The following is a 21386-nucleotide window of genomic DNA, read 5'->3' as shown; positions in this document are numbered from 1 at the left end:
CTGTTTCCTTCAGCTGTGTCTTAAAGTAAATCTTGTTGTGGAGCGGAGCCCTCAGCTGAGGGAGCGCTCTGAAATAATACACCATCGCAGCCTGGAGAGCGGAGCGGAGCGGCGCACGGAGCTCGGCCCGGCCGCTGCGCCCTCGGCGCTCGCTGCTCTGCGCTCCGCTGCTCGGCTCGGCTCCGCCCGTCCTTCCCTTCCCTTCTCTTCTCCTTTTCCCTTCGCTTCTCCTCCTCTCCCCTTCTCTTCTCTCGCCTCCCCTCTCTCGTCCTTCCCCTCCCCACTCTCCCTCTGCCTCTCCCACTCGCCGGCTCGCCCGCGCACAGACTCACCGTCCCTTGTCCAATTATCATATTCATCACCCGCGAGACAGCGCCGTGCGTGCGCGCGCGCTTCCCTCTCCGCCGGCAAAAAAGAGGCTCGGTCCCACTGCCCGCGGCACCGCGTAAGTATCCTCTCCCCCTGCCAGTCCCCTCCCCTTTTCCCGAATCACTTGCGCTGGCTTGTTCTTGAATGAGAAGAAAAGAAAACAGACTTCCCTTACTCATCCCCGTGTAAACAGTTTCCCCCCAGGAGAAAAATGGTGTTCTTTAAATAAATCCTAATAAAATAGGCTCTCAACAGTTTCTAAGCAGGAGCCGCCGTGGAACTCAGCGCTCCGCTCCTCCCAGTTCCTAAGAGTAAGTGATCCGCTTGGCTTTTATTTCTTTCTCTTTCCTGCTGGTGGCTGGGGGTGGTGTTTGCGATTGGGGGAGGCTGGTGTTGCTGGACTTGCCGCTGATCTTGCCACCTTTTGTGTACTGTTTCGGGATTTTGAGGAGGCGTTTGCTTCCTTTCCTTCTGTCTCTTGCCCTCTCATCTCTCGGGAGAGGACCGCGAGGGGGACCGGGTCGCTTTTTGTTGTCAGGATCCCCGCTTTTCGCCAAACCTCACCCTCCCCATCTCCCCCGGTTAAAAGTCCGGAGCTAGTCCCCACGTCCTTCTCTTTGTCTTGTTTATTATAGCTGCCTTTCTTCCCGGCTCTTCCAATTTGCTTGTTATTTGCATACCTTTCACTTCTCCTTTTTAACCCCAGCAGAGGGCCGGGGAGTGGGGAGGAGGGGAGAGGAAGGAGCGGGGCGCTCCATTACTTTCCTCTCCAAACGCTGTCGAAGCCGAAATGTTGAAATCGGGGCTGCAGCTCTGGACAGAGGGGTCCCGGGAAGGGAGCGCGGCGGCGCACCTCTGTAGGAGCTGGATGGAACCAGAGCTGGGTCAAGTTGAGCTGGGTAAGGCGGCACCGGGAGCCTCAGGGTGGAGGGTTCGGGGCTCGAGCGCCACGGAAGGACCGAAGGATAGGGATCCTGGTGGGAGTAGGGGTGTTCTTGAACAGCGGATATCCGAGGCGCCGAATCTCACAGGCATCTGGCACTGTATGGTGTTCGGCTGCCTCGGTCTTGTTTTGTCTGGGTGGTACCTACAGTTTTGCCCCAGTTGGAAGGAGTAGGGAGGAAAGAGAGGAGAGGTGAGACTAATTGTTACTGGGAGGAATAGTGAGAAAGGCGGGGGGGGGGGGGGGGGGGCAAGGGGGACAGCTGCTATCTTGCCTGAGCAGGCAAGGAAGGGGGCGCCTGGAGAAGGGGGAAGACATCACCCAGAGTCCAGTTTAGCAAGTTTGGGCTCTTCTGGTTTGCCAGCCAGTTACTCCTGCAACAACTGAACGTCGGTGGAGAGCGTGGATGAGAGGGGGTACAAAGGGGAACAGCTTCCCAGGGCCTCACAGGTCTCCCGCCCCTTCCCAGCTTCTTGGGAAGTTGCGAGTCCTCTAGGCAGGCTGAGAGCAGAACTGGGAGGAGGGGCTGGGCGATCGTTTTAAATAGCCCAAGGAGGCAGGTTGGAGTGTGACACCGCTGTTCTTGGCAGTCCTGAACCCTACTTCGCCTGGGGGAAGGCTGGCAACTCACCTGCTTGTTTTTATTTTTCCAAGAAGGTCCGTGTTGTCTCCTTGAGTTTATAAAAACAGAGCAAGCACAGGGCCTCCTCTCAAAGTCAAGGCTGGAAGAGTCTCTTGTCTTGCGTTCTCTCTTTCTCTTCTTTACCCCTGCCCTCCCTTACAAAAGAATCATTTCCTTTCCTACGCTAGATAGGCAGAGGTCTATTAGCCGAGTGCGCATGGGCAGGGCCGGACAGGTGTGTTGTGTCAAGAAAGACAGGTGCAGATTTCCTCTGTGTCTGCACAGCTCCAGGCCACAATGCTCGCTGGAGGGTTGTAGAGGTTTATGAATTTATGGTCGTCCTGGTTAATAGGATTGTCTGGGCTAATGGGAAGTGGGCTGTTATGTTTTGAGCCCTGCCATGTGAGCTCTTTGCGCGGGGGTGGGGGGCAAGTTCGTATGCGTTTGCTTATTTTTCTTAAGGATGTTGGCAGGCTGCTGCCGAGGCCTTGTCTCAGGCTGTTGTCTGCTGGTGACCAAAAGCACCCCCACTTCAGGCAGCAGGTGGAGAGAGATTGACTTTCCTTTGCTTTCCTCCAGTTTATGCCTGTCTCCCAGGTCTGTGCTTGGCAGAGAGAGCGAGCTGTGGCCGTCCTTTTGTGAGTGTGTGTGAGTGTGTGTGTGTGTGTGTGAGTGTGTGTGTGTGTTGGATAGCCATGGGCAGTGCGTAACTGCCAAGAACACCAAAGTCAGTTTGAAAGTGTTACAATCGTTAATGCTTATCTTTTTAGTGTGCTTTCTCGCAAACCAGAAATAGGTACGTGCATAAACTCTTTCAAGTCATATATTAAATACTCTCTCATAAAGTAGAATGAGGCTGTCCTTGTGGCAGACATGTGCCAGATGTCCTAGATATTACTTTGATGGGGAAGGAAAATCTCAAGTACGTGAGGGGTAACTTGGCCTTTCTATTTGATGATGCAGGATGCGGGCAGTTAGTTCTCTGAAGGGTTTTTCTTGCAAGAACTTCTGACAATTTTGGAAATGAAATGGACTGTATCTGGCGAGGAAGGAAAAGGAGAGAGAGCGTTTGCGTTAACCTGTCCATGTGGCTACGACATGGACCTGTTCATGTTGTGATAAAATAGACGACGTTAAAGGCTCTAGCTTGATGTGTGAGGGAAGACACTGGGAATTCGGTCAGTGTAGGAAGTATGGCATCTAGATTCTTAAAATTTGACTCTTTTTTTTTTTAGCCTGAATTGCACAGCAGTAGGTTAGACAGTGAATGACTTTTGTTAGTTGGTTCTGTGGTTTGGGTGGAGGTCATTGTTTCCATTTGGGTGGAGGTCATTGTTCCCATGAAAATGAGATACTGGGTGTCAGTTATTCTTCCGACCTAAACAGGAAAGTTTCCCCAGTGCTTTCCTTGGATGCTTTTGAAGTTCTTCGGTCATTAAAAAAAAAAAAAAAAAAAAGCTATGTTCATTGCTTTGTTTTTAGTGGGGGTTATCTGTGCTTGGCTCTTTCTGATATTTTATGTGTCCATTATGCAGAATTCTATTTAGCTTAATCACCACCTTGTGGACAAAAAGTCATGTATACATAACATGCATCTTTGTTCTCACTTTATCTGTTTCCCAGAATTGCTCCTCTGTAAGGCACACCTGCAGCCCTAAAACATGAGCTAGCTTATTCTATAAATTGCCTGACCTGCTCTTTTTTTGTTCAGAACTCAAGTAGGTCTTTTTTTTGGGGGGGGGGGCGGATTTCTTACATCATTCAGGGGGACTGTCTTGCAACTGTTGTCTTTGCAACTGCTAATATAAGGAATTTTTAGATTCAGGATCCACCAAAGAAATTCTAAAATGTTACTAATTTTATAACATGAAGAGGGATTGTGCAGGATATATTATTATAGACTTCTAATTAAGTACCTGTGACAACAGGAAGGATATATACCAAGGAATTTCTCAAACCTTATTGCCTGGTACATTTTAAAGCTTCGGAGAACAGTCAGAGTATTTCAATTTTCTGCGAAAAGAAGAAAGTGTGTTTTTTCTTAAGATTATTTCTCTCCCTCTCTCATTGACTAATTTTTACTACTATTTTACTGAATTATTACTTTTAAAGTGAATATAAATTAATATTTTAGGCATGTTTCAGAATATGTAATGTATGCTCACTTTACAGGTGAAAAATGTTAGGCATTTTTTATAGGATGGAGGAAGCTTAGGAATGAAATGGTTATTATTTGAATACTCTATTATGACAGGAAATTTAAAAACCTGATATATGATTTTGGCAATACAATCTTAGTAAACTGAAGTATTAATTTATGTCAAATGAGTTCTACAAAATAAACATCAAAGGCTATCTTAACCTGATAACAAGCAGAAATGTCTAGGAAGAAAAAGTCGCTAATTAGCAAAAATGAACTCTTCAATACAGTGGAGTATCTAAATCAAATCACCTGATTTTCCCCCCTTGAGTTACTGAATTCCACATTGATTTAAAATGTACTTTGTTAATGATATTCCATTTAAAAATTCCGTCACCAGCTTGGTCCAAGTAGACTGGAGGCTCATCCAAAGGTTGTTTTCTAAAAAAAGTATAGACTTAAGCAATTCCTTAAAACAATTTTATCAACCAAGACAATTTTAAAAATCCACACAGGAAAACCTGCCAACCTTATACTCCCCAGGCCCCGTAGAAGATTTGTCTGAACTATCTGGATAATTACTATAATGAAACACTTCTTTGTCCAGAATCTGGACCCCAGAGAGGTACAGTAAAAGTTAACACATCCCCCCAGAAAACTTCCTTATTGAAGTAAAAGAGTGCTTACACTTTCTAGTGCACCCTGTGGCATTCCTTCGAAATGCTTCACTGAAAATTTGTTTTCTGCTAATGCTAAGCCCTCGGTTTCCTTAGGATTCTCCACATTAAATATAATGTCAAATAGTTCAGATTTTTATGAAGAATCTTTTGGAGTGGTTGAAATCTTACTTGATCATGCCTGGATTTTGTCCTTATCTTTTCCTGGAAGAGACTGGCTATGTTAACATATAGGAGCTGTTAAAGCGTATATGTAGATGACGTGCCAATTGGTGCAACCAAATCTTTAATAATGAAAAAATATTCCACATCGATTTTCACACTAATTGAAGAGGAGTTTACAGGAATTCAATATGTGTATCGGATCAATAATCCATTTGGGTTCAAATTCTACGTCAGTATTTTTCTGCATACTTACTATACTCATGTTCTCCAGTGCTGATCAGAAGGTTTCATATTGCCTTGTTAAATTCAAACTTAATGTAAAATTAAAATACAGTAACAGTAATAATTATAGTTGAAACATTATGGCTTAGTACATATGTTGAGAAATAAAGGAACTTTTACCGAATCTTAATGGACATGACAGTATCGATGATAAAGTTACTCCGTAACACCCTCTAAATTCGGAACTGGGAAATCAGGGAAGCACTTTGAAAATGTTTTCAAGTGATTTAATTTACATGATGGTTATTTACCTGTGCATTTTCTTACATGAGACATAGTTTCACACGTATATCTCATTTATTGAAACATGATGTTAATAACGAGCTATGTCAACCACTTACCCTTATTTGCTCTCGCCTATAGCTTCCAGGAATTCCAGTGTCTACTACCACGATCCCTTTATTTCTAAGTATAGGTCTAAGCTATTGTTGTTAGGTGCCATTGAGTTGATTTGGACTCATAGCGACCCCACGTGATAGAGTAGAACTGCCACATATGGTTTTCTAGACTGTAATCTTTACAGGAGCAGATCGCCACATCTTTCTGTATGGAATTGAACCACCAAACTTTTCGGTTAGGAGCCACCAGGGCACCGGTCCAAGCTATGTGGAGAGATATATTTTTTTGTGCCTATTAATATAATGTCTTTTCTTGCCGGATTATATAATTTGTCCTATGTCATATCTCCTCTGAACATTTTACGACAAGACCTGGAAGTATTTTCATTTTCATGGCTCAAAACAGAAATTATTATTTGATCTAAAAATGTTGACCGGTTGAAAGAGAATCACAAAACTCAGTTTAGTTTGGTGAATGTGGAGGGAGTTATAGGCTATGTTGTTCTTAGCAGGCCCAGCAAGCTTGTTTAATTAACACTTACCCTCTACCTAAGAGAGGAGAGTAGCGTTTCTTTCCACCTCAGGAAGAGCACAACCCTCTCTTGGCTCGGGCATGAGGCAGGGATGCAGCTGTTGATACCTAGGCTGGATGAGAGGAAGTGCGGTTGACGTGGAGGTGAATGACAGCTGGGAAAGCAAGGATGCCTGGGATGCCCTTGTCTCCTCTTACCCCTGTGTGTCCTTGCTGAGCCTCTGCTGCAGAGATGTTCCTACCACAGCAAGCACCAGTAGGAGGGAAATCCAGCCTGGCTGTTTAGAAATCCTACAGAAAGTTTGCTAAAATTAAGGTTTTGGTTGGAAATCCATACGTTTTGCAGGTGATATTAAAGAGAAAAGGATTTGCACACACAAAGAGAACATTTTTAAATAATGGCCATGAACTCTCATTTTGGAAAACTGATAGACACACAGAAAAATGTCTTCCTTGGAAACACCCCCCGCCCCAACATGCAAGTCTTTCTGTGATGAATAGAGCTTGGAAAGAATTCATCTTGTTTTCTCTTGGTTTCCTCGGTCCCTCTTCTTCTTTCTCTCACCTGACAGCTACACCTGATTTATCAGATCTGATGTGTTAGTGAAATATTTGTCACTGCATCTGTGTATTCCTGAAACCAGTTTTATTCTTCGTATGTGACAGGTCTCAATCATTCTGAATTCAATTTTGAGCCAAATAATGAAGTTTTGGAGGATCTGTGTTTCCATTTCAAGCTCAGGAAGTTTTATCCTGGATCACACAGGAAGTATTTTATCCCCAAGAGTACAGAAAGAAATGTAAAGAAGCCTCAATATTTCTCTCCTAACACTCTAAAACAGACCCTGACGGTGTTTTTTCTTCATAGAGAAACCAGGAGCAAAGAGCAGGATGACATCCTTATGGCTTAAAAAATAATACACACTGCTGCCATCTAAACATTGAGCATTTTCTTGATTTTTACAGGTTATTTCATGCTGCAATGATGCCTATTTGCATGGATAGTCATTCTTTAAAACTAGCCACAGATGCAGCCATAGGGAGCACGTCGATGTTTTCACAGGTGAACCAAAAGAGATGGGAGCCGTTCCAGACACTCTGCACGCTGCCTTTGGCAACAGACCCTGTTATTGTGAAGATGTGCTCTGTTAAGCAGACGTGAAGTTTAATATTAGATAAACCCTACGTGAAAAAAATAGTTTCATTTTCTTCATAAAATGTCAATTGTAAGCAAAAAAAAAAAAGTGACATCTTATATGAAATTTGGGTTCAGCATCACTAGTTAATAAGTCACAAAATCTGTCAAGTGCCGTTTATAAAACACAGCCAAGGATGTTCTCTTTTTATATTATGTTCCCAAGAAACAGTGGCAGTTCACGTACAGGAGAGGTGTTTCCCTTTCTCATGCCTTGGACTGATGTTATTTTCTTTTAGCCTTTATCCTATATTTTCCCTTTATTTTGGCATAGCCAATAAGATCCATAAATGGTGTGTGTTAATGGGTTTCTTTAGGCATTTAAAGTATTACTTTTGGCAGATTTATCAGAAGAAAACCAGTCCTGAAGATGTGTTTCCTTTGCCTAGTCCAATAGTTCACTGCTGCACACGTGGATGTCTCGAGCACGGCCGCATCCTCGTCCCCCAGCGAGTCCGGCTTCGTAGAGTCTAACCCATCAGAAGGACATCTAGGGGATTTTATAGATGCCCTGGTGGTTACCTTAGCTACGTTAACTGCGAATATCATCCTCACCTGTGATTTTACTAATAAAAACGCGGAGTTCTGCTAAATAAGCAGAATTGTTTTCGTGCCTTTATTGCAGTGCTACATTGCTCATGTGTTTTGGAAAGATGCTGATGGGGGGCTCTCCTTCCCCTTTCACGTATGACAAAATATTTTTAAATTCAGCAACTAAGGGTGTGTACTTAACATTTGCGTTTATTTCAGCCTCTTTATCTTGAATAGCCTTTAAACCCCAATAATTTTATGGCAGAGAGAGAATTTTTCATCCAAGGCTCACACAGCCTCAAAATTTAATCTTATTTCTTAAGTACAGATCACTTTCCTCTTGTTTCATAGTATGTATCTCCATGCCCAAAATTTAATCAATTGACTGTCAGAGGCTGTGTTCTTATAATCTACTGTTTCTTCTGCAGATAAACAGTATCATTTTAGGCATTTGTGAAAGAGAATCATATTACTGGTGCTTAAGCAGTTTTTGCTTTTTCTTTTTCTTTTTTTTTTTAATCTTAATCCATCTTAAACCAGTGGAGCAGAAATATTTAAAAATGTTTCATTTCAAGCAGAGTGCATAATAAATTGCAATAATTGTAATGTGCCATAAATCCCAGAGCCTATGCATTTTGCATTTGATTCAGGATTGAGGTCAGGAAATTTGGAGAAATTTAAAGAAAATGATTCATCAGTCCTTTTGTTCTGTTGGCCAGGGTCCCGGGATTCTTGAGCTGTGCCCAGCTGACGAGCTTTTGAAGATGGCACAGTGAATGTCCAGTGATGCCTGACCATGACAGCACAGCCCTCTTAAGCCGGCAAAGCAAGAGGAGAAGAGTTGACATTGGAGTGAAAAGGACGGTAGGGACAGCATCTGCATTTTTTGCTAAGGCAAGAGCAACATTTTTCAGTGCCATGAATCCCCAAGGCTCCGAGCAGGATGTGGAGTATTCAGTGGTGCAGCATGCAGATGGGGAGAAGTCCAATGTGCTCCGCAAGCTGCTGAAGAGGGCGAACTCGTACGAAGATACCATGATGCCTTTTCCAGGAGCAACCATCATTTCCCAGCTGTTGAAAAATAACATGAACAAAAATGGTGGCACAGAGCCCAGTTTCCAAGCCAGCGGCCTCTCCAGCACCGGCTCCGAAGTCCATCAGGAGGATATATGCAGCAACTCTTCAAGAGACAGCCCCCCAGAGTGTCTTTCCCCTTTTGGCAGGCCTACTATGAGCCAGTTTGACATGGATCGCTTATGTGATGAGCACCTGAGAGCAAAGCGCGCGCGGGTGGAGAATATCATTCGGGGTATGAGCCATTCCCCCAGTGTGGCGTTAAGGGGCAATGAAAACGAAAGAGAGATGGCTCCGCAGTCTGTGAGTCCCCGGGAAAGTTATCGGGAAAATAAACGCAAGCAAAAGCTGCCCCAGCAGCAACAGCAGAGCTTTCAGCAGCTGGTGTCCGCCCGAAAAGAACAGAAGCGAGAGGAGCGTCGACAGCTGAAGCAGCAGCTGGAAGACATGCAGAAGCAGCTGCGCCAGCTGCAGGAGAAGTTCTACCAGATCTACGACAGCACCGATTCTGAAAATGAGGAAGACGGCAACCTGTCTGAAGACAGCATGCGCTCCGAGATCCTGGAGGCCAGGGCCCAGGACTCCGTCGGGAGGTCAGATAACGAGCTGTGCGAGCTGGACCCGGGGCAGTTCATCGACCGGGCGCGGGCCCTGATCAGAGAGCAGGAAATGGCTGAAAACAAGCCCAAACGAGAAGGCAGCAACAAAGAGCGAGAGCACGGGCCAAACTCCTTACAACCAGAAGGCAAACATTTGGCCGAGACCTTGAAACAGGAGCTGAACAGTGCCATGTCGCAAGTCGTGGACACTGTGGTCAAAGTCTTCTCGGCCAAGCCCTCCCGCCAGCTTCCTCAGGTCTTCCCACCTCTCCAGATTCCCCAGGCCAGGTTCGCAGTCAACGGGGAAAACCACAATTTCCACACGGCCAACCAGCGCCTGCAGTGCTTCGGCGACGTCATCATTCCGAACCCCCTGGACACCTTCAGCAACGTGCAGATGCCCAGTTCCACAGACCAGACGGAGGCACTGCCCCTGGTGGTCCGCAAAAACTCATCTGACCAGTCTGCCTCCGGCCCCCCTGCTGGCGGCCCCCACCAGCCCCTGCACCAGTCCCCTCTCTCTGCCACCGCAGGCTTCACCACTTCAACCTTCCGCCACCCCTTCCCCCTCCCCCTGATGGCCTACCCATTTCAGAGTCCGCTAGGTGCTCCCTCCGGCTCCTTCTCTGGGAAGGACAGAGCCTCTCCTGAATCCTTAGACTTGACAAGGGAGACAACGAGCCTGAGGACCAAGATGTCCCATCACCTGAGCCACCACCCCTGTTCACCAGCACACCCGCCCAGCGCCGCCGAGGGGCTCTCCCTGTCGCTCATAAAGTCCGAGTGCGGTGATCTGCAAGACATGTCCGAGATCTCGCCCTACTCGGGAAGTGCAATATCCTTTTCCAGGACAACAAAACCAGAAATGCTTTCCCCAAAGGTTCGGTTACCCAGTATCTAGGATAACATAGATCCGTCTGTTCTTGAGAATGCAGCCTTCCTATTACTTAAGTAGGCACATGTGGGGAGGGGCCTTTCTGATGAACATAAGCTTGAAACTAAACCCAAATCTGCAGCCCAGGCGAGCTGTTCATTGCCTCAAGGAGCTGGTATTTTCGGCAGTGTGTTTCTTCTGCTGTTCTTTCTTGCTTACTTCTTATCCTTTTGTTTTTCTAGAGTAGACTCAGAGATGGGAAGAATCATGGTAAATATTGAATTCGATCAGATGTTTTCTTAGAAGATGGTGAGTTTTATAATGGGGTGAGGAAAGTCAGTTTTCAGATCCCTCAGATTCCACAAGGAGAGTTCTCTAAACTGCCTGCCAGGCCCTGGGTCCCTTTAAAGGAGACCCCGATTGAATCCCTTGAGGAACAGTTTATTGGTGGGAGGCTGGGGTGAGAGACAGATGGGCGGGGGTGGGGAGGTTAGGTTTTCTCTTTAATCTTTAAGTAAGCCCTTTTTTTTCCTCAAGGAAATATACAGGTACTGATGTATTCGGCTGGCATTGGCCTCTCTCTCCTTCACCCAAGGTCTGTGCTTTGGGTCGGCTGCAGCTGTGTCCATGCGTGATTAACCTCTGTTCAGCCAGACACAGAAATCTTTTGTGCTAACATACACAAAGCAAATTATTTGGGAAGGCGAGAGAGCACAATTAAATAGAAGACTCGGCTGTATTGGACTTAAGAAATGGTTGTCTTTTTATGACTCTTAAATTCTGAACCTGACTTTTTTGTGGAAGTATCAGTTATATATTTTTTTAATAGACACATCCTGAACTCCAGATAGTTTTAACTGGTCCTTATTTTTTTTTCTCTGTAAATTGGTCCTTTCAGGAAAATTTTAACAAATCTTGTGGACATGGGTGTCTCAGAGGAATAGACTAGTAGCGTTTGAGGGCAGGTGGGGGAATGTTTCTTTTGTAATAATTTACCAGATGGGTATAAAATTTAGCAAGTCAGTTGGCTGTTGCTAAATGGAGGCTTTTGAGCGATAGTCTCGATGACGAGAGATTGACATTTTAGTATCTGAGCCCACTCCAGAGGCCGCCACGTAAGTGTGAAGTCCCAGCCATGGTGGAGGTGTTTTCCTAGTTAACAAAGCCCATCCTGAAGCCAGCTCTCAGGAGAGTAGTGCAACTCTGCTAAGGCGAGTGGGAACCACGAGGATGAGACCCACTTGGGCAGTTAGGCATGAGTCACTTTTGGTAATGAGGAAGAAGAGAATAATGTCATGAGAGAAACAGAAGGGAGAAGGATGTTGAGTCCTGGAGACAGAACTAGAAATTGAGTCTTGGTCTGCTTGCTGGTTTAACCTCCACCTTTCAGAGCTAAAGGTTTAATCCGTCAGTCACGAGTCAAAGCTGCACCGTCACCGTTCCTTACACTTTGTCAGACGATCAGTATCGGTCAGAATGATTGGAATATAGCGGGTGGTGATGAGAATGGCAAAGTGAGGAAGCACGAGGGCCTGAGTGGGTTTTTTTTTACCCTTTGCAGGAAGAGCACCTTCTGAGTTCATGTGAGGGTGAGGTCAGGGTGAGTCCCTGCGTGTGCAGACGGCTAAGCACTCAGCTGCTGACTGAAAAGTTGGCAGTTTGAATCTGCCCAGAGGCACTGCGGAAGAAAGCCCTGGCAATCTACTTCTGAAAGATCACAACCACTGAAAACCCTTTGGAGCGCAGTTCTGTTTTGAAACACATGGGGTCCCATCGAGGCAGAATCGATTTGATGGCAACTTTTTTGTTGTTGTTTTTAACGTCCAAGGCGAGCCCTCCTCGCTCCTCAGAGTTCTCTTAGCTTCATCTGGAAACAAGTAGCAGTGATGGTGGGTTGTCTCTCTGATGCACAGGCATGTGCGTGCACGCACACATGCACGCACGCACCCATGCACGCACTTACAGAGTAAAGGGTCATGCTCGTTCTTGGTGAATAGTTTCAAAGCCCTGTAAGTCGATACTAACTCTTTAGTTCGAGTAGCCGGTTGTTATTTTTTACTATTAGACTTTTTGTTGTAAGCAGATGATAATTATGTCTAAGCTCTCTCTCTCTCTCTCAGTGAGTTAGGTCTCAGGAAATGTATCTTTTGGATTGCTTTCAGTGTTGGCCGTGCTCATTGTCTCGCCCTCTCTAAATCCCCTGAGGAATTTTGAGGATTTGAAGGGAAAGAAGTTCCTTTATTTCTCCACATACTGAAGGCGTTAGAGAAAATATAGTTGTTGCTTCTTCAGAGGAGTAACTTCTCTCTCCTCCCGGGAGTAAAGTTCTGGAGAACAGTGATGGTTTGGAAACACCGTGGTGAAACACAATGTTAGTTGCCTGCACCTGGAGTTGTTTCTTTTTCTGTAGCTAAATTAACTTTGGCCCCTTGTAGCAATTGATGATTACATTTTCCACCTTTGGCTTTTTAGTCTCTGGTTCTTTCTCTTTCCTCTCTAGACAGAGCACTTTTAACCAGTAATCTCAGCGATACATTATTTCTCAGGAAGAAGATAGGCCAGCAGCCTTTTCTGTGGTCCACGCAATTCTGAAGTCCGTGAAGTCAGTGAGGATCCCAGCCTTTGTGGGGAGAGTAGATTGCTCTTCTCCTGCCTCCAACTTGTTCTAGCAGTGAGCTCTTTTCCTAACTCACCTGTCACAGTTCCCAAGCTTGTAGTTTGATAAAACTTCTGGGAATCACAGTGAGTGACGTTTTACTTCAGTTTCAGTTTTGGGGACCATATTCGAACTTGTCGTACAGTTATTCCTAGGAAAGATCAATAGAAATTAGTAGAAATGGGATGAAGTGGTATTACAGTCGTTGTCGTTACAGTGGTTTTATTTTTAGTTCATGCCTTTCCAAATCGTAGTTCATAAGGAGTGGTTCTTTCGCATTCCAAAGAGCATCATCTGTTTCTTTGAACAAAGTAGCCACAATAAGAACTATTAGGAACACTAGCTACTCAGATAAATCCATTCTAAATTCAGCACATTACACGTATGTGTTCTATATTATAGAACCCAGTGCATTGTTATCCGTTTGCACAGAAAGGAAGTAATGAATGTGTACATGTAAACTGGATGTCACTGCACCTGCTTTAAGAGCTCCTGTCTTGGATATAAAAAAAGTGTTCAGTATCTTTGCAAATGAATCCATTCAATCAAATATTAAGTTTTATTCAAATTCCAAAAGAAACAGCCAGCCAATTGTTTTTCTTCATGATGTTCCTTGTCGTTCATCCTCTTTGCATCTCAAGAAAAATCGCCTTGTTTAGGCCTCAAACATTTGCATGCACCCAATTAAAGCACAAGAGTAGTATTATAAGCCGTTTTGACTTGCAGGTGAAGAAACGGAGCCAGTTCTCTGTGACAGGCAGCTTCTCCATGCTCACCTTTTACAGAGAATGTTAAAAAATACTTGCAGTTTGGAAAGGAAGACTGCTTAATCATCTGAAATTAAAGTAACCACTGGAAAACATGGATTAAGAATGAGTTTCTAAAATGTGAAACAGTCCATGCGAGTTGATGTTTTACACATTTAGAAATCTTGTGGAGCTGTAGTATTTCTTTTGGCTGTAGTGAAACAGTCAAGAGAGTCTGGTTTTCTAATCCCCCCATCCCGGAAAACAATTATCAAGTAAGTTAAAAAAAAAAAAAAACAACCCACAAGCGATTTCCATAAACTACACATCCCACTGACTGTGTTGAGCTTGTTAGTGGAACAGCAACTTGCTCTCTCACTACCATCATTACAGGAGGGAGTTCAGATCTTCTTTCTCCATGTAAGTTTCCTGGGGAAAACCTCTTAGAAATCCAGCAAATCAGAGAACAAGAAGCAAGCCAAAAGTCCTTGGGTTTCAAGCGTTTTGAAAATGATAGTAAGTAGCCCCAGTCCATTTGGTTGGAACAGCAGCCGCGTGTGAAACCTCTAGCCACAATCCAGAGTTCGACTGGAAAAAAAAGAATTTTCTTCCTGCGGCCTTTGCAACCTATTATTGTTGCCTTTGCCCCTCTGCGGCCTCGGCCGCCGCCCCTCCCGCTGCTGCTCCGTAGGTAGGTTATATTGCGTCGGTAAACAGCAACACTTAGATTCCCAGGTCGTTTGAACCCTGCTTTAGGTTCAGCTGCAGAACCCTGCTTCTCTGATCTTTTATATTCCGAGCAGATGTCTTTCATTAATTTATGGATTTATCATCTTTTTTTTCTTTCTTTTTTACACCTGGCAGCTGTCTCCAGTTTCAGCAGTTATTGTCTATTTTGCATTACACATAGAATTGAATGTCATCTGTCTTCACAAAGCTATGGCTAAGAGAATTGAAGCAAAGCTACATGAGCTGCTGGGACAGATCTTGTTTGCCTTCCGTCCCCCTCGCCCCTACCCCCCTTTACCTCCTTAATATTTATTTGTGCTCATTTTCTTTCCTGGCCTTGAATGGAGCTTAGCTCGTGTTGGGTACAGCTGTATGTTTACTGAATCTATTCCATCATGAGTCATTGTGCGCGTGTAAGTATCCTGGAAACAGCTAGTGCTTTCTTGGAAGAACAGTCGCTTTTCAGCACAAGCACTTAAAAGGGAAATTAACCAATTGGTCAGTTCAGATTTATTTTGAGGAGGAAAAAAAAAAAAAAAAAGGATTATCTGACTGTTGGCTTTTAAATGTTTCATTAGCTATTTTTAATAGTTTATTAGAAACATATATTTTATGAGAATTTTATCTTAATTACATGATGATCGAGAGATAAAGATTTATTCTGTGTTCCATTCCAGTTGCCCAATTCCAAGTATTACCAACAGGAAACATTTTAGAGCAAAAACAAACTTGAGAAATTCACATTAGAATACTTTTTTTCATTATATAAAAAGCCTCAAACTCCTGATCAAAATAAGATGGGGAGTTTACATTAAAAAAATAAAAGAACTAAAACATGTTAGTATAATTTAAAGGAATGGAGAGATTCAGGACGTTTTGATAGCTCTGTGCCTGTCTGAGAACCACAGCAAAACAATTTGTATTTCATAGGACCACATTTTAAAAGATTTGAGACCCCGCCCCTCCCCCCCTCCCCCGCTGATAATGAAATGTACGAGGTGGTCTTCATGTAGCTGCCCAAAAGAAAAGATGAGAATCCAGGTCTGAGAATGTTTGTCGAAGTTTGGACCTGCCTAAAACTCTTACCACGAGGCAATAGGAGACAGCTTGCAACTATTATTTCACTTGTCCATTTGGACAGATGGTCCTGAGGAGTGTGGGGCTCCTTTCGTCTTCTCTGTCGGTCTAATGGAGGTTACCGGAGGGCCTTTCAGCTCTTTCCTTGGCACAAGAAGTATGTCAGTCATAAATTACCGTCTTTGTAATCATTAAGGATCTCAAACAAAAACACAAGTTCAGTTAAGCTGCTTTGGCTTACCAACATAAAATCAAAGTTTCTCTCTTCGGTGTTTATTTTCAGCATAACGGGGGCACAATACTTAGCTTTTCTCTTTACGAATCAAGAGGGTTTTTTTTTAAATTGCATGGGGTATTAAAGGGAATACTAACTGAACACATTCTCGGCAGAATATTTGATTAAACACCTTGTTATAAGCAGTCAAGAGCCTATCGAGGCTAATTTGATTATGCTTCTCTAGTAACTTCGGTGGTCACGCCATTCTTTACAGAGTGGTCATGCCATCCTCGATGAAGGTTATGTGGGACCTTGACCGCTTCCTAAACATCTGCATTTGTTTGACCTTTTCTCATAAGGTGTAAAATTTAGGTTGCATAGATCAGGTTGTGTGTGTGTTTGCATATGTGTACTCGTTTTTCTTTCTTTCTTTTTTCCACCTTTCCTTTTCCCAGACTCTCTTTTAAGAGAAAATCCTTAGAGAAGCTTCTAGGAAGGACCCTTAATTGACCTTGTGGGGGACCACATTGATTTTCTCCACGTGCATCTTCATTTCTGATAAATTATAAAGCCATTAATTTGCTGAGGAAATGGCAGGGCCAGGCTGCGGCACAGATGTGACCAGAGCCATCCCAGCCCCGAGTCTGCTGAGGAGTGCCAAGAGTCTGGGGGAGAATCAGGAAGCTTGGATTGTTATGGTTAGCCTGGCGATCTCTCGGGAGCTGTTTTACTTGCTGCTGTTTACAGATCTAAAAGGTAATGATGTTTCCAGATAAATAGGCCTTCTTATTTGGGGTAAGTGGCCATTTATTGATCTGCTAACCCACATCTATTGATTTGTTAGCCCCCGCTACTGTGTCCCTCTCAAAGGAGTTAACTATAAATCCAGGAGAGGCAAATCGTATTTGGTTTTGGATCGTTGCTTTAACAAAAGCGACGCCCTCCTCCCCGAATTCTCTCTGTGCCAAAACTACCCCTCCCAAGGTCTAGCTATTATTTAAAAGCAAACAATTAAAAAGATATAATATGATGGGAAGAAAGTGAATCAAGATGCTCCATTAGATTAGCACTAAGAGGGAGAATGTGAAGCTCGCATAACAGTCTTCAAAATAATGCATTTCATATTTTCACGTACATTAGTGTAATAATTCGATGTCAGCTGCATAGCGCAGAGAGAACAAACGGAACCGTGATTGCAGACAAGGAGGAAGTCTTCGGAGGAGAGCTGTGCAGCCCGCGTTGGTGCATTTGTCTCCCTAGCAACAAGTGAACGTATAGATGGCGCTCAGACCTAACACGGGGGGTGTTTGGCCGCCTTCACCAAGTGGCCAAGATTCTGCAACTCGATTGTGCGTCCTTACCGTTGCATTTGGCCATTTCTGAAGGGCAGTATCATTTTGAATAAATGGCAGCAAGTTAACATTGGATTCGGCGGCCAGTGGCGTTGGCCTGCCAGCCTCTCTGCAGCTGCCTGGTTGGCCTCTGTACGCTGGGTGGTGGTGCGGGGGCGGTGGGAATGCCTTGTGTTGAAAGAAATGTTTCCCTTAACCAGTTGCATCCTACATGCAGGAAGGATTGTCACCCAATCACCTGAAAAAAGCAAAGCTCATGTTCTTTTATACCCGCTATCCCAGCTCCAACATGCTGAAGACCTACTTCGCGGATGTAAAGGTAGGGACATGTTTCATTATTTTTTCACCTGCTACGTACGTGACGGTGATTTGACTTCCGGAAGTTCACGGAAATGAATGCAGAAGCGGTTCATTCATAGACCTGTGTCGTAACTGACGTAGCGCGCCCATCTTTTTGTTTAAAGGTGTGTCGAGCAAAGATGGTCCTCGTGTGCCAGTACTGAAGGACTGTTATTAATAAGCCACTTGGGTTCACAGTCCAGTCTGGGAAACTCAGCCTCGGTTTTTATTTGTTTTAATAGCTTCTTGGAAGACATTTCAGTGGGTAACGGATGGATACACTTTAGAGAACTGTGTTTTCTGCCCTCAGCAGCAGTAAACCGTTTCTGTTTTTGTTTCTGTTGGTTTCCCCATATTTGTGCTTATGAAAACAGACTCTAGCACCTCTTTTCCCCCGTCGAAAGGAGCGTACATTGAAATTCTCTAGGCAGTAGCTTTGTAAAAACAAAAGTGATGATTGTCTCTTATTTACAACTTAATTTGTTGTTGATGTAGAGTGCACTGAGCATAAGGGGAATGAATAAAGTGACAGATTCAGGACACATTATTCAAATGAGGACGTGAAAGCTGTCGGCCTACAGCTGCAGCCTCCCTCATTCTTACAGAATATCGGGACCTCCTGGTTCTGTGTGTGTGTGCGTGTGTGTGTGTCTGCGCGTGGGTTTTAAGTAATTGTTTGCATCCAGTTGATGTCGTGTTAATCATGTGTAACTTTTTAAAACATAGCTCGGGTTTGATGATGATAATGACACGCGTGGTATCATTATCCACGGAACTTGATAAACATTACATTAGCTGAGATTAGTTTATTAGAGTTGGTGCTTCTCTCCCCACCCCCATATGTACAAGTTCTTATTTCTGCCATGGAGAACTCACAAGCTGCCAACACCCTCGTGCTCCTCCGCGCTCCCCTCCACGCAGCTTGTCTCGTGCTGGCTGCCCAAGATGCTTCGTTGGCCCCATTTGGAAGTCCAGCTCGTTTTGGTTTCTTCACTGATGTTTTCGTTGGCCTTATAAGAAAAGTTCTGTTTTCCCGCCTGTTTGCTTTTGAATTGTGTATCAACTTCAGCCTTTTGTCTGTCTCCTTCCCTGGCTGTGCTCCTTGAGCGGAAGGCATGCTTTCTCCTTGTTCCAGGACAACAAACGGGGCAGGGTGGGGAGACAGAAAGGCAGTAACTTCAACGGCTGGTTGAGAGTCATTAAGCACAAAACAAGCTGACAACATTAGGCCAGGGGGACTATCCTATCTAGAACGGCTGCTCACCAAAAGGTCGGCAGTTCGAATCCACTAGCTGCTCCTTGGAAACACTAGGGGACAGTTCTACTCTGTCCTATAGGGTCACTATGAGTCGGAATCGACTTGACGACAATGGATTTGGTTTGTTTATCTAGAAGAGAGGAGCCTTGGTGGTGCACTAATTAAGAGCTCGGCTGATGACCAAAAGGTTGACAGTTCGAATCCACCAACTGCTCTTTGGAAACCCTCTGGGGCAGTTCTACTGTGTCCTGTAGGGTCGCTGTGAGTCGGAATCGACTCGACAGCAGCAGGTTTGGTTTTTGGCTTTCGGATCTAGAATAGAAGGTCCCTGGGTGGTGCAAGCAGTTTTCCCTCAACTATTAACCTAAACGTCAGCAGTCCAAACCCATCCAGTAGTGCCTCAGAAGAAAGGCCTGGCGATCTGCTACTGTAAAGACGACAGCCAAGAAAACTCTATGGAGTGGTTCTACTCTGTAACACATGGGGTGGCCATGAGTTGGAACTGACTTGAGAGCAACTTTTTTTAAAAAAAAATCTAGAATAGACAGATTTAAGGGAATTTGTCCACTGACTGAGGACCAGCCAGCTTCTAGACCCCAGCAGAACCTGGCAAAGTCTTCTTTCAGGGAATCCTCCCAACACTTTAGTTCTTGGAGGTGCCATGGGGAAAGGAGGGGAAGTGTCAGCTCGGGTGGCTCTGTGTGTGTGTGTGTGTGTGTGTGTGTTCCCCCCTTTGTCCTCTGAGTGCAGTGATCTGCAGGGTTGTGATGTATCGACGACGATACCTTATATTATTTATATGGCGCCTTTCGTCCAGCAGGACTCCAAAGAGCTTTATAGACAGCATAAATAGGGACCACTCACCCGCCATTGAAACGCAGCCGCCAGGAGGGTGGAAAGCAGAAGGCACACTACTCCACAGTAGATGTAAATAACAGAGACATTCACGTCTGTGGGGCAGAGGCGGGTGGGAAGGGAGCAGTGGGGAGAAATTGTTGACCTGTAGTTTCATAAATACTGTGCAGTGTAAATCGACACAGAGTTGTCCCCATTCTTTTAGAATCCATTGAGTGGTTCAGCTTTGCAAATAACTGCGCATTCTATGTAAATAACAATTAAATACCTGGTGAATGTTTTGTTTTTAAAAAACACTGATACTCAGATTGCAGTTTCTACCCGTACTCTGCCCGTACTGGGGTAGAAGATTATTAAAGTACAAGAGTCCAGTTAATGCCCAATTATCCACTCTAACGAAGGGGAAAGGGTGGGGAATACAACGCAGAACAGAAAATCACCGAAGGTCATTTCCCTTTTGTTTTTGGAATGAATTATCCATTTTTATTTTTCCTAATTATATTTTCTTTTTCTGGCTAGTAATAGATGAATTTGCATTCCCTGAGCTTATGCCGAGGGTTGTGGAAAGTAAGGCATGCAAAGGGTAAATAATCAGACACAGCGGCCCAGGAACTTTCAGAAAACAATGGCAGAGCATTCTGGCACTTCTTTACCACCAAGAATAAGCAGAAATAAAAGTGTTTACAATAAATCTACTCATACATGTGTAGGTATATTATGATGTGCATACACATATATATGTATTTATATAGAAATACAGATATGTGGGTCCTTATTTATAAGGCTGAAATTGCTAGATGCTTCTCTGTACATGGTCCAAATGTTGTTTTGGTGGGGATTCAGGAAACCAACACAGAACTGAGAAGTACCTAGAAAGTGGTGAAGGGACCTCAGGGTTTTATCTCCAGTGAAACCTTACACCATCTGTCTTGAAAAAGATTTCTCCATGTGCCTATGGCCCAAGTAACGCTTGTCATAAAGATACAAGCCTACATTTGAGTGTGGCTATATTCATCTAAAAGAAAACCCTGATTCTATCAAAATGTACGTTCCAAATCATAAAGTCATTTCAAATAGTGATTAGATGTTAGTGTTGCAAGTAAAACCCGGGAGAAACAACACAAGCAGAAAATGCTTTGTTTCGTGGTTAAGGTGTCGCTTCGGAATCCTGAGACGCAGCTGGTGGTGCAGACCGAGCTCACCCTCCGGCTAGCTCCAGGAGGTGAACAGAAGGAGTGACGCACACCGCGTTGCTCACTTTTCTTAGAAATGGGGGTATCACCCAGGGTGGTGCAGATGGTTAAGTGCTCAGCTGCTAACCGAAAGGTTGGAGGTTTGAGTCCACCCAGAGGTGCCTTGAAAGAAAGGCCTGGCAATCTACTTCTGAAAAATCAGCCATTGAAAACCCTGAGGAGCAGTGAATTTATGTGAATGGGGGAGGAACAACTCAGAAAAGGAGAATAGTTAAACAACTTGAAGAGTGTAATCGCTGTCACTGAATTGTACATGTAGAAACAGTTGAACTGGTGTACGTTTCGCTGTGTATATTCTTAAAGACAACAACAAAATAAATAAAAAAAGAAGAAAAGGAAGAAAAAAGAAAACCCTATGGAGCACAGATCCACTCTGCATGCAAGGTGTAGCCATGAGTTGGAACTGACTCAAGGGCAACCGGTGATATGCTTTAAAGTTACTTTAGAAGTAACGCGAAGAGAGAGGGCGGTCATATACAGTACAGAGATGGTGGCGTGGTGAGAGGTAGAGGGAGGTCATATACAGTACAGAGATGGTGGCGTGGTGAGAGGTAGAGGGAGGT

General features: G+C 44.3%; 1 protein-coding gene across 1 annotated transcript in view; it reads left to right on the top strand.

Annotated features, from left to right (window-relative positions):
- Positions 1–459: 459 nt before the first annotated feature.
- PROX1 (prospero homeobox 1) overlaps positions 460–21386 on the top strand; it is a 54825-nt gene continuing 33898 nt past the window's right edge. Inside the window, exons 1-3 of the mRNA XM_004387522.2 lie at positions 460–680; positions 8514–10302; positions 17330–17437. Of these exons, the coding sequence (XP_004387579.1) occupies positions 8581–10302; positions 17330–17437 (1830 nt within the window). The 5' untranslated portion in view covers positions 460–680; positions 8514–8580. The remainder of the gene's footprint in view (positions 681–8513; positions 10303–17329; positions 17438–21386) is intronic.

This window comes from Trichechus manatus, unplaced genomic scaffold (genome assembly GCF_000243295.1).
Source record: "Trichechus manatus latirostris isolate Lorelei unplaced genomic scaffold, TriManLat1.0 scaffold00187, whole genome shotgun sequence".
Classification (NCBI taxonomy): Eukaryota; Metazoa; Chordata; class Mammalia; order Sirenia; family Trichechidae; genus Trichechus; species Trichechus manatus.
The sequence above is the reverse complement of the archived record's forward strand: the minus strand, read 5'-3'. Positions and strand labels throughout refer to the sequence as shown.